The sequence below is a fragment of the Mesoplodon bidens genome, assembly GCF_964165515.1.
Source record: "Mesoplodon bidens genome assembly, chromosome: 13".
Lineage (NCBI taxonomy): Eukaryota > Metazoa > Chordata > Mammalia > Artiodactyla > Ziphiidae > Mesoplodon > Mesoplodon bidens.
The window spans coordinates 87,307,897-87,320,135 of NC_138169.1; the positions used below are offsets into that span (position 1 = coordinate 87,307,897).

At 44.4% G+C, this 12,239-nt stretch overlaps 1 protein-coding gene across 5 annotated transcripts in view; it reads left to right on the forward strand.

Moving 5' to 3' along the window:
- ZNF236 (zinc finger protein 236) overlaps positions 1 to 12,239 on the forward strand; it is a 93,908-nt gene that overhangs the window by 11,219 nt on the left and 70,450 nt on the right. For 3 of the 5 annotated variants that reach the window (XM_081252751.1, XM_081252753.1, XM_081252755.1), the window contains exons 2-3: positions 1,498 to 1,640; positions 2,872 to 3,036. In XM_081252751.1, coding sequence (XP_081108877.1) covers positions 1,498 to 1,640; positions 2,872 to 3,036 — 308 coding nt within the window. Of the gene's footprint in view, positions 1 to 319; positions 526 to 1,497; positions 1,641 to 2,871; positions 3,037 to 12,239 lie in introns of those variants that run through there. The other 2 variants (XM_081252754.1, XM_081252752.1) reach the window with 2 other exon arrangements.

The window sequence follows — 12,239 nt, forward strand, 5'->3', positions numbered from 1 at the left end:
CTTACTACTGAGTTCTTAAAACACAGTTGTCAACAGATATTTTACTTGTGCCTTTAGTGTTTCTTCCCATAGTACAGACTTTTCAAAAGGGAATAATATATCAATTAATGTGGTCCCAGCAATCATTTTATTTGGGCCTGGGGAGTCATACAACATTTTGTTATCAGTTTGGTGTAGAGATTTTGAATGTATGGGCTTTGAATGTGGATAGAGTTAAGGATAAATAGAATAAAAATTATGTGTATCTTTCTCTTAGTAGATCCACTTTGTTTCTGAATGAAGTTACACTCTTTTGAATTGCATCAGTGTTTCTCAAAACTGGAATCGCTTTACTGGAGGATCTGCCGGGAGGATGTTTTGGAGCTCTTGCCGGCTTTCTCCATCCGCTTCTACTCTGTCTCCAGCATGGTTCCACCCCACCTCCCATCGTTGGAAGTTCACAGCTCTTGCTTTTAAGCAGATTCTGCTGTAGACCAGGAGGACTGTTGGCCAAACAGGGGACTGCAGGCCATTTGCTCAGAACAGGCATGTAAAGGTCTAGAGAAAATGCTGGAATGCTGTGTTCACCACATGGACGTTTGAGAAATAGAAGACATTCCTGAGCTTTATTGAGTCTTAAATTAACCCCTCACCCAACTTCCAAATTTCTAATATTTTGGGGGTCAAGTTGGGCACAAAGAGTTGTACGTGACATATTTCTGTCTTTGTCTAGTTAATATGGATTGTGTATTTGTGCCAAAATTATAAGACTTAGAGTATTATTTTCAAGAATTGAAGACGTTTAGGACATCTTTATTTTATGACGTTCTTGGTAAATTTTTGTGATTATTGCATATTCTTGTTTGAAAATACTTTTAAGTTTATAGCCATTTACCTAAATGTAAGCACACTGTACACTGAAAGCATACTGTAAAACCTGAGGATTGTTCAAAGCACTGCAATTCTTTACCTTCCTAAAACCATAACTATGTGAGAGAACAAAAGTTTTTGCCTTTTTGACTTTATCTTGCTTTGCAGCAGTTTTCAGAGGTAGATTGAATTAGTGAATCAGCTTTTATACTTCTACTAGAGTTTTGTTTACTGAGTGATTTACGCAACTGGGTTATTGATGAACGCTCAAAGTGACTTAGAGGAGAAGTGCCTCTGTGATTTGTTGTGACTTAGAAATAGTATTGAGCAGGCAGGCAAGGTTAAGAAACACGATGGCTTTTGTGTGTCGCTGAGTGGGTATTAAGCCTCAGGAGTTTAGTTTCAGGTTTCTGACAATCCTGTTCACAGGTGTTAGAATCCTGTAGTCCATGTCTCAGTCATCTCAACGTTTCTCATTTCTAACTTAAAAACGTGTCCATTAAAAAAATTTAAGGTACCATTCATTTCTGAAATCTCTCATAAATCTGACATAATTTGGTTTTGAAACAATAACCAAATAATTTAGTTTCATTTATGTGCTTAGAGTAACAACTGGTATTTATTGTTTATACTTATGCAATTTTATAGATGGAGTTTTAACATTGAATGCGGAGAACACTAATTATGCCTATCAAGTTCCAAACTTCCATAAATGTGAAATCTGTCTGCTATCTTTTCCAAAAGAGTCCCAGTTTCAACGCCACATGAGGGATCACGAGCGAAATGACAAGGTATGTATTTTAAAAAGGGATGTCAGAAATGTGAGCGTTGAAACTGGAGGAATTGTGAAAATCAACATGTAAACATTTTTCTTATTCCTAAATTGTGGAACATTCCATATTCTGTAAATAAATATTTTGATGTTTTTTTAGTTGTAGTTGTGTTTCTACCCATCATTAGATAATGAGAGAAAGTGAGAGCTAGTCTGGTGAATCTAATGAAGTTATTTATGGGTAGACAAAGAAATAATCTTAAAATACGACTTTCTTCAGTAGTTTCAATCTCCCTTATCTTGATGTGTTTTTCTCCAGCAGGGAGTGTTACCTTTAAGTGGTCTTGCATTTTAAGGAGGTATTTGAGATGTTTTAGATCTTACTTCCGCAGGGAGCAGCACTCTCTTAAATAGGGATTTGAACTCTCTTGCAGTGCCCCCTGTGGGATATGTCAAGCGTGTTAGTGTCCTAATGGAACGAGCTGCCTGATAGTTGGAAAGTGGCAGCTAAAACTACAGTGAAAAGAGTGATTGCCGACTTTTCTCTAGGTTAGGAGGATGTAAGCTAGTGAGCCATCTGAGACCAGAAAAACACCAGGGATCTCTTTTCTGGAGGACGGGATCTGACCAACTCCAGCCTTACTTTCAGCATGAATGCTGCTGTAACTATGGTAATGTGGTACGGACACCAGTACCCACTGGCGTTACTCTCCCAAGCTGAAAAATCTGAAAATACTGACCCATTAGGGTCTTGATATTTACAAGAGAAATACCAGTGATTACTTTATCTTTCTACTAGTAGGGGGCAGAATACCTTCCATTTGGGGGAAATTTTAGATGGGGATAAGCAACTCTGTTAAAATCTAGTGAAAGTTTTCACAGTTACTTAGTTTACTTGTGATTTTGTTCACAGCAGTGGAGGTGTCATGAAAGAGGGGAGAAAACCCCACCCAGTGAGTTGAAATGTCTCACTTTTATTTTCATAGCGGCTACATTCTGATACGTTTATATGCAGCATTTCTTATTAGAAATATTTTCTATATAGATGTGGTGTCTCCTTATACTCCTTTGAGAAATTCTGTAAGGAGCTTTACTGTGTCCGTTTTGGATTTATTGACTTCAGGTCCAGAAGGACTTCAGAAGTTCCTTAGGAAGCTTATCTGTGGATTATGCTGCTTGTTAATATTTGAATGACATTTATTGTGGAAAGATTGTGTTTCAGTGGCTTCTCGACTTTTTTCTCCACCTAGCCACATCGATGTGACCAGTGCCCCCAAACCTTTAATGTTGAGTTCAACTTGACACTTCACAAATGTACCCACAATGGGGAGGATCCTACCTGTCCCGTGTGTAACAAGAAATTCTCCAGAGTGGCTAGTCTCAAAGCACATGTTATGCTGCATGAAAAGGAAGAGGTAATTATTTCAGCCTATACTTTGTTCACTGATTTTTAAAATGCATCTGAGGATTTTTAAAATGCATCAGGAGGATGTTAGGGTTAAACTAGTTTTAAAAAGCGTTTCGTATAGGTTTCAAGGAGTCAGTTATCATTAAATTTGCCTTGGCTAGTCTCCAGGTCACTGGTAAAGTGTTTGTTTCGGGGTCATGTCAGCACCTTGGGGCAGAGACATTTTAGTGTGTAGTATATTTGGGGGATCAAAGTATGTCCACAGTGGCTGGCAGAGGTGCCCCCCCACTCTTTTTTTCTTAATAAAAATTAACTTTTTTAGGATTCTGAGTGCCAAAAGTAAATTTTCTGCCTCCGAAGATGGTAGAATCTCCTTGCTTGGCTCCTGGATCCCCTGACACGTGGGAATTTGGGAGAAGAGAGGAAATTCATGATGACCCAAAGCAGTTTATGCACCACAGTGAACAGTCCTGAAAGGGCCACAGGCCTAGTCTTGGGACAGAGTGAAGGGTGACAGGGCCGTGCCGCTGGTGTGCACCAGAGAGGCCTGCTTGCGCTGGGGACGGGCGGGCTCCCTGTGCCGTATGCACGGCTGTTGCTTAAAGTATCACCCCCCATTGTTACCATAGAAAGCTAGGGAAATGCAAATGTAAAAAGCAGTCACCCAGGGACAATTACAGGTAACTATTTGGTATAGCTTCCTCCAGAGACAGAAAAACATACAGCGTTTAAATTGCATATATAAAATTTGCATCCTGAAAATTGAGTTTATTATACTTTGTATATCGCTTTGTGTCCTCTTTTTATGTCTTTAATTTTTTATATAAAATAATTTTTATCTTTTAAAATCTTATTGTATAAGTAATACATGTTTATTTTGGAAAAAGTTAGAAACTAAAGGTTAACAAAAGTAACATAAAAGAACCAATAATCACACCAGTGGGAGAGAACGCATATGCAGTTGACCTTTGAACAACGCGGGTCTGAACTGTGCAGGTCCACTTAAACGTGGAGTTTTTCAGTCAGTATGTATGACAGTACTACATTGTGCTAAGTTGGCTGACTCCAAGGATGGGGAACCGTGGACGTGAAGGGCCACCCTGAAGTTATGCTCGGATTTTCAGCTGCGCGGGGTCGGCGCTCTAGACCCTTGTGTTGTTCAAGGGTCAGCTGTGTAGTCTTTCAGGCTTTTTTTTTTTTTTTTTGGCTATACGTATACTTTTCCATAATAGTTTATATACTTAAGGATAGTTTTTTTAGTGCAAATACATACTGTTTTGTAACCCACTCTTTTCCTTTAATACATTGTGAATACGTCTTTTCCTCTTTCACTTACTGAATCATGAGTGTTTTCCCCATGTCACTATTTTAAATTGCTTTATTAAAGTCTTCAGCATCTGGATATAGCATCATGATATTTTTACCATTTCCTTTATTATTTAACCTTTAAGTTGTTTATATGTTTTCAGTATTATAAATAATACATCTTTGCATGTATCTTTAATTGTTTCATTAGGATAGATTGCTAGAGTTGGATTTACTGAATTAACAAGGCTTTTTCAAGTTCTTTATAGAATGCCACGTTATGTTTTCGAGAGCGCATGCTGCTTTAGACCTTCTGCAGACTGCAGGCCTGCCTGTCTCACTCAGCTGTAGCGCTGTCCAGAAATGGCCATTGTTTTCATTTTAAAAGGCAGAAAGTGTTTAATTTTGGAATAAGTTCACACAGTGAGACTCAGACAGCAGAGAAAGGGTTAGAGAGTGAGACTTCAGTCTCCATCGGGCCCGACTTTGAGTCCTCCTCCCAGGAGCTGCTGCACAGCAGTCTCTTCTGCGTCCTCCCCGGGGCTTTCAGTGGGCGTACACGTCTCTGCATCCCCAGTGATACCACCCAGTAGCAGTATTCTGTGCTTTGTCTTCAGCTGACTCTATCTTAGGTATTGTTGCAGCAGCCGCATGGTGTTACATTGTATGCTTTGTGTACACCTGTGTCATAATCAACAGGTTTCTGTGTAGGTTGTTTCTGCCCTTTGTGTGTAGCTGCAGTGAGCAGTCTATTCATTGACAGGTTCTGGGTCTTACGATTTGCTTAGAAATGCATCCCAAGTGTACAATCACTATTTTTTAAAATCCCACCGTGTCTTCTAATGCAGGTCCACAGGGTGTAGGGCGCACCTGTATTTGAGAAATCCTGAGTTCACGCTCATCCCTCCAACCCCAGCTCCTCTGCACAGGGCGCCCACCTGCCCCCCAGTTCCTGGTTGTGTGTCCCTTCCTCCACGGCGGGGCGGGGCTCCCAGCAGTGCACACGCCCCTCCCCTCGTGTGCTCGGCGGTCCTGTGTTAACACTGGAAGTCGTTTCACAGTTGCTTGGCCCAAACCGCTGTACATGAAGCGCGTTTCGGAGTTGAGGTCAGTACAGGGCTGTTGCATTCGTTTGCTTTCTCTTTTAGGCCCCCTTCCCATTCTCACGATCTGCGGGCCTCAGTTTACTGCCCTCAACTAGGGTGGGGCTCGTAAGACCAGAGACAGATAGCCCCATGCAGGCAGAGTAGGGATTGAGGGCTGGGAAGTTAGTCTTTGAACATTAGGGTAGTAAGTAGTAGCCGTCAAAAAGATAAAAACAAGGGGCACTCAGGAGACTGGCTCCTTTCTGTAACCCCGCCGCATTCCTGGGACCAGGTTCTTGGTTTTCAGTTTGACTTTGCTGTATTTCTCTTTGTAATGATAAACAAATGTTTGTATGTTTCTTATTTTACTTTTCTGGTTTATTATTAATGTGGACTTTAGAATTTTGCCTAATTAAAAATTAATTGGTATTTTAATTTTGATTGCATAAAATTTTTAGATTGTTAAAGGGGAGAATTGAACATGTTTAAAATATTGAATCTTTATTGTCAAAACATTCAGTATGTTTTGTTCAGATGGGTTCACATTATTTAAATTTGTTCTCAAATGTTTTAACATTTTTTTAAAATATCATTTAACGGCTCTTTCAAAGATGTATTATTTGTTATCTGTCTATAGGAAAGCAGTGCTTTTTTGTATATTAGTTTTGTAGCCTGCTGTTCTACCAGATTCTCTGAGTTTTCAGGTGTACAGCCTCATCTACAAGTAATAATTAGGTGATGAGATTTTTGGTTTTGTTTTGTTTTCACCTAGTACATGGGGGGTTTTAAAGTAAACCCGATCTCACCCCTCGAAGTTTCGAACAAGTTTGTAATAGTTGCAGGCATCATGTTACTACTGCGCCTCTAAGTACTTCAGCTGTATCCCCTAAGAACAAAGACACTTTTCCTCAGTATCACAAAACAGTTACCACACTCAAGAATTTAACATTGCTCTAATCATCCATCTTCAGACGTCTCCATCGGGAGGGGCAAGGACTGACTTCCTATGAGAGTAGGTGGAGAAGGGAGTTGTGAGCAGAAGCGATACCTCTGCCTCTGACCCTAGAAGAGAAGCGTGAGGACAGGTTCAGGTGGACAGGGGATGCAGGTGTGACAGTGGGAGTCCAGGCCCTTCCTGCTGGCTTAGGGCAGCTTTCCCTTTCTCGGTTTGCAGCTTCCTTAGTCTCTGTGTCTTAGCAAGTTTTGCACTGAGCCAAACACTAAGAGTTCTTTTTCTGAAGTAGTTAAATCTAAGAGGTCCAATAAGTATTTATGTCTTAAGTAACTTAGTAGCCATTTGAAAAACTACCGTATGTAAATTAGGTACTGCGTAGCTTTTTTTTTTTTTTTTTTTGCGGTACGCGGGCCTCTCACCGTTGTGGCCCCTCCCGTTGCGGAGCACAGGCTCCGGACGCGCAGGCTCAGCGGCCATGGCTCACGGGCCCAGCCGCTCCGCGGCATGTGGGATCTTCCGGGACCGGGGCACGAACCCGTGTCCCCTGCATCGGCAGGCGGACTGTCAACCACTGCGCCACCAGGGAAGCCCTGCGTAGCTTTTTAAACCCTGCAATTTTCCTGTTTCACATTGAATTTCACTCATTTTCACTCATTTAACCGCAGCAACTACTGAAAGCCAGCTTCACAACGTTACGATGTCATTGAAACTGAATGGTATTGAGCCAGTCATCCGTGTGACGTGGGACGGTTGTCGAGGGTCGTGTGTCTTCCCTTGAGGGCCCCTGCGAGTCTGTCATGGTCACTGCCGCCTCCCTCTCAGGCTGGATTGGGGCTGCAGAGCCTCATTTTTCTGTGAAATGGAGGCGTTGCCTTGTCTTCACAGAAGAATGAGGTGGTGGAGAGGCGCATGGGTGTGGGAAGCCTGCTTGTGGGAAGCGGGAGCAGAGCCTGACCGGGGACAGATACGTGGGTTGTGTTACACGTGATACAGGGGTCGTGGCTGCGAACGGATCTGTGTGTTGGGTGGGAGGGGAGCATGTGGCTTCTTCACAGCGCCCTTCAGCCGGGTAGGAGGTCAGATGGTTGTTTGCATCAAGGTTCCGGTTGACGAAGCGTGTGTGACGGGATAGCGAGTGAGTCAGGTGTTGGCAGAGGGTTGAAATGATGTAACATGCGGTCTAGGCCGCATCAGCAAGGGGGTGAAGCCTGGGTGTGTGTGTGTGTGTGTGTGTGTGTGTGTGTGTGTGTGCATGCGTGCGTGTGCATGTGTGTGTCAATCCTCTAGGGGGCTCACGGCGGCGGGTGGGGTGGGGGGAGATCATTGAAGCGGTCCCACCTGTCCCGGCGCCCCGGGTGGCCCCAGCGCTGGGGGTGATGGCGTAGGGCAGGTGTGCCCCCGAGCCAGGGCCCCGCAGCTCTGCCAGCCGCGCACCACCGATGCAGGCCAGTGAAACTGCTGTGCTCCATCCTAATGCTTCTTCAGATACACGTTTAACATTTTTCTCTACCTCCTCCATGTCTGGAAAGAGAAATAACGGTAATTCATCATTTCCAGACACTCTGAGGTTTTTATACATTATTTTCAAAACCTTCCCTTTATTCTGTCTTCCACACCCTTTGTCCAGATTCTTTTCCAGACTGTCCCCCAAGTGGAGCTCACAGTCTCTGATGTCTGCTTTTACGCCGTTTGCTTGTGTCGGTTTCTCGTTGCTGTGACGTCGTCTCCTGAGGTGGCAACCCCGTCATGCGCATCAGCTGTGACGGCAGCTTGTGCAGCCTGGTCTCATCTGAATCCTTGTTGCGTTGGTGAAGCTCCAGCTGTCTTTGTCTTTCACTGTTGTAGGAACGTAAACAGTTCATAGTTTCTGACTCCAGATTTTTTTTTTTTTTTCCAAAAGGCCTTTGAGAAGCGTGTATTTTCTGAAATCAGTTGACTTTCATTTCTATTACTACTAACCTGTCTTCTATTTTCTCCCTTGGAATATAACAGATTCCCTCTTAGATCAATAAATAATCACAGGAGAGGAAAAGGGTTGGAATAGTCAGAAGAGAGGCTTTTGTGTAACTGGTTTGAAGCTGGGAATGGAAACTGTGAAAATGCTTTATCTTCTTGCCCTTGGCCACTGTGCTGCCAGGGAGAAGGCTCTGGAAGTTGAGAAGTGATATTCAGTAACTTGACCTTAGTAACCCCATGCTGAACAGAATTCAGGACTAGCGGTTTCACATGAGCAGAACAACAACAAAAAGGGTTTGCAGTGCTTATTTCTGATGTGAAAATGTGTTGGCAATATGTAAAAAATAGGGTGCTCTTTTTTTAAAAAAGGGCTGTGTTCGGGTACAGGTTCAGAGTTTTCCTCTCTCTCCGCACAGTCTGGTGCCGTGCAGTACAGAGCTGGTGGGGTGGCCGAGGCAGTCCGGGACCCCACATACTCTGCTCTCTCTGAGGGTTTCTGTACCACGTGGCTGACGGCGGAGGGAGGGAGGGAGGTGGCGCGTCTGCTGTGGGAAGGCCAGATCCAGAGGCGGAGCATCAGCCTGCTGCCATCCGTCAAGTGGAAGGGGCACGGTCGCTACACGGGGTGGTTAGTGTTAGGAAGGTCGGCACGCAGCCGTGTGCTCAGCTAAGAAACCCACTGTATAGAAGAAGAATAGATACTGGAACACAATTATCAGTCTTTTCCATGTATGTTAAATAATGCATTTTAGCTACCTTTGCCTATTTTGTGTGTTTTTATTTCTTAGTTAATTGATTTGAATGTGGTATATCAGTATCGACTATAGGAATAATTCCTTCCCTTTAGTTGCACTTAAAATTAACCGATAAGAATCCAGCTAAGATGAAGTAGACCCTTTGTGCCCCTCTTACAACTGAAAATACCTAGAGATCACACAGCCAAGCGATCTAGAGGCTCCTGAGGGTGGGAAGAAGGCGGCAGGCAGCTGAGGGCCTTCAGGACTTGAGGAGCGTGTGGCAGTGAGCCCCCGAGCTGCTTTTTTGCCTGCTGTACATCTGGACCGGGTGCAGGAAGAGCCTGTAGCCTTCTGCCAGCAGGCATAGATGAAAGCACGCCAGAAGATTGGTTGCCAACAGCCCAAACTGGGAAGAGGGTGGTCTCACAAGAGAAAATCTTGTTGACACTGCCAACCCTGTTCCAGCCAAATACCCACTGAAGAGCTCGGCGGGGCTGAGAGGAGAGCGATCGCCTGCGCCGTCCTGCTCCCTGTCCCCTGGAAGCAGGTGGCCCTCAGCTCCCCTGACCCCCAGGCTTCAGTAGGGAGCTAATCTTGCATCCGTCTCCTGGCGGAAGGAAGTGGCACCCAGATCCGCACCCCCCGATGGTGTTAGAGAGCCCGGCTGGAAGCCGGCCTTCCGTCCTCTGCCGGGCAGAAGCAGGCCGTGCTCTGATTCCCCGCCTGTGTAGTCTCTCCGCCGGCAGCACTGAGACTCAGCCAGGTGATGCGGGATGGACCGGTCTGCACGCTGCTTCCCGCCACCCGCCCAGGGCAGAGGGGCCCTGAGAAGTGGCCCTCCAGTCCCCAGCTGGCCCTGCCTCTGAACAGGGTGACACCTGCCAAGAGATGAGCCCACTGGCCTGTGATGGGGACCAGTGCTGCCGGGGCTCAGAGGAGGGCGGTGTCCTGTGGGGTGGGCTAGGGATGCTCTCCTGCACTGAGCGCCGTTTTGAGGCAGACTCCTGTAGGAAAGGAAGAGTGGCTGCTGAGAAAGCCCAGGCAGGAGCAAGGACAGCACTTGGGCATTGGAGCCTGGGGGCTCGAGAGAAGGAAGGTCGTGGGCAGCCCCAGTGGGGGAGGCAGCAAGGGCCAGTGTTATAGGGTGAGTGACCTAAAGGCGCTTAGTACTTATTGTATTTTATACTCTGTTTGACTTCAAAAAATTACTATATCTTCAGCCAGATGGGGGCTGATAAGAGTGCCGTATGTTTACCTGGATGATCTGCTGGCCACTTAGCGATCACTGGAATTCCCCCAGGACCACCTGCTTCTGGGGCAGGCACTAGCCACTGCCTCTGCCTAGAGAGCCTGCCGGGAGCTCCGACTGCGGGGAGCGCAGTAAAGTGGACGTCCGCCAGCTGCCCACAGGCCTCGCACTCCCCACTGAGACTTGCTCGAGGTGCCAGGTCCTGGGCAGGGAGGGAGGCGCATCCTGGCTCCTGGGTCTGGCTGGGTGTAACACAGCGGCAGCACGAAACCTTCCATCATGAGGCCTGTTTCGGTTGTGGCCCAGCATGTACTTGATCCTGCTTTCGCCGTATGAGCAAATTGTACATAAACCAGAGTTTCCACTCAGAAAATTCTGATCAGTTTCTGAGTAATATCATGTAGATGTCTCCTGAAATATACTAATCTGCTCATTTGGTGAAAAAGTACCTGAAAAGAGGATGGGTCTGAGCCAAAGCAATGAAAGAATCACGGTGCGGGTGGGAGGGTAACAAGTCAGGGTTTATCTTGTGATTCTAAGTTGTCAGTGAAAGGAGAATACTTTGCTGTACAGATTCAGGGTGTGGCAGATGCCCCCAGTGCCACACTCAAGATAGGCAGCAAATTTTGTTAGGTGGCTTTTAAATTTTTGACAGTTCCCAAGAAGAAATTTCTTTATTATCAGCAAGATACTAACAAGATAGTCCATTATTTCCTTAAATTATTATATAGTAACACTAAAGTTACTTAAGTTGACGTCATTGTTGGATTGCTCAAAGTATTCCATTCATCCTTGTCTTTTCTGCAAAGGATGCTCTGAGTAGTATCAATGAACAACCTCATGTTAATGCTGTTTCTATGCATTTACGAGACTGTCAGGTGCAGTAATTAGAAGAAAGTCTGATGGGAAGACAGCTATATATTTTGTTGTTTGGAAATAATAGTTTATGCTCATTGACAGGTTACACTCATTCTTTGCCATGTTTGGATCATTTAAATAAATAATTGTATTATAGAAGGTCACATGAGTAAACTCATTGAACTTTGTACCGCGTCAGCAGTTCATTGCTGAGTACTTCCTCTGTGCCAGGCACCGTTCAGCATCTTACATGCACCGCTGTCCTTAACTTTATAACAACCCCGTGAGGGCAGGCGTTGCCGTCACCACTGCTTCACAGACTTTGAGCGGTCAGCACCCCCAGATACACACAGCTGGTGACTGGCAGCCTTCATGTGAACCAAGGCCCAACTCCGGAACATCTGGACCAGTGCTATCCTAATTGAAATTTGAGTAATTTAAAATTTATAGTGGCTATATTTCCAAAAGTTACAAAGAAAACAGATGAAATATATTTTATTTTAATATATTTATGAAAATATATCCAAAATACTCTAATTCAAATGTTAAAAGTTGAGCTACCTTTTTTTTTTCAGTAAGTCTTTGAAATCCTGTGCGTATTTTATACTTACTCCACAGCTCTGTTCGGGTGCTCAGCCAGGCACTTCTGGACAGAGTCGCGGACTTCTCGTAATCGACTACCCATAAACCAGATTGAAAGAATGATAGGTGTTTCCATTTAAAAATTTACCAGCTGTCATTTTGTTTTAAGGTAGCCTATTAAACTGTCATCTTAATTTAAATTCTTTCCTGACCCTTTTGTGGTACTGAAGTCATTCTGCTTCTCCTTAAAGTTTTCACAGCACAGATGGACAAAATGCCGTTTACCCAGCAGCCAATTTGAAACAATTCGCTTTGCTCAGAAATTGTATTGTTCTCTCATCCTTTTCCCTATGTTTCTATCAGGAAAGAAATCATTTTTATATGTTCATATTTGGACATGATGATATATTTGTTGAGAGGTGAAATAGTGTTTGTTCCAGAGGAAAGCATACTTTGTGTATCAGCCATTTACAGTATGAGTTC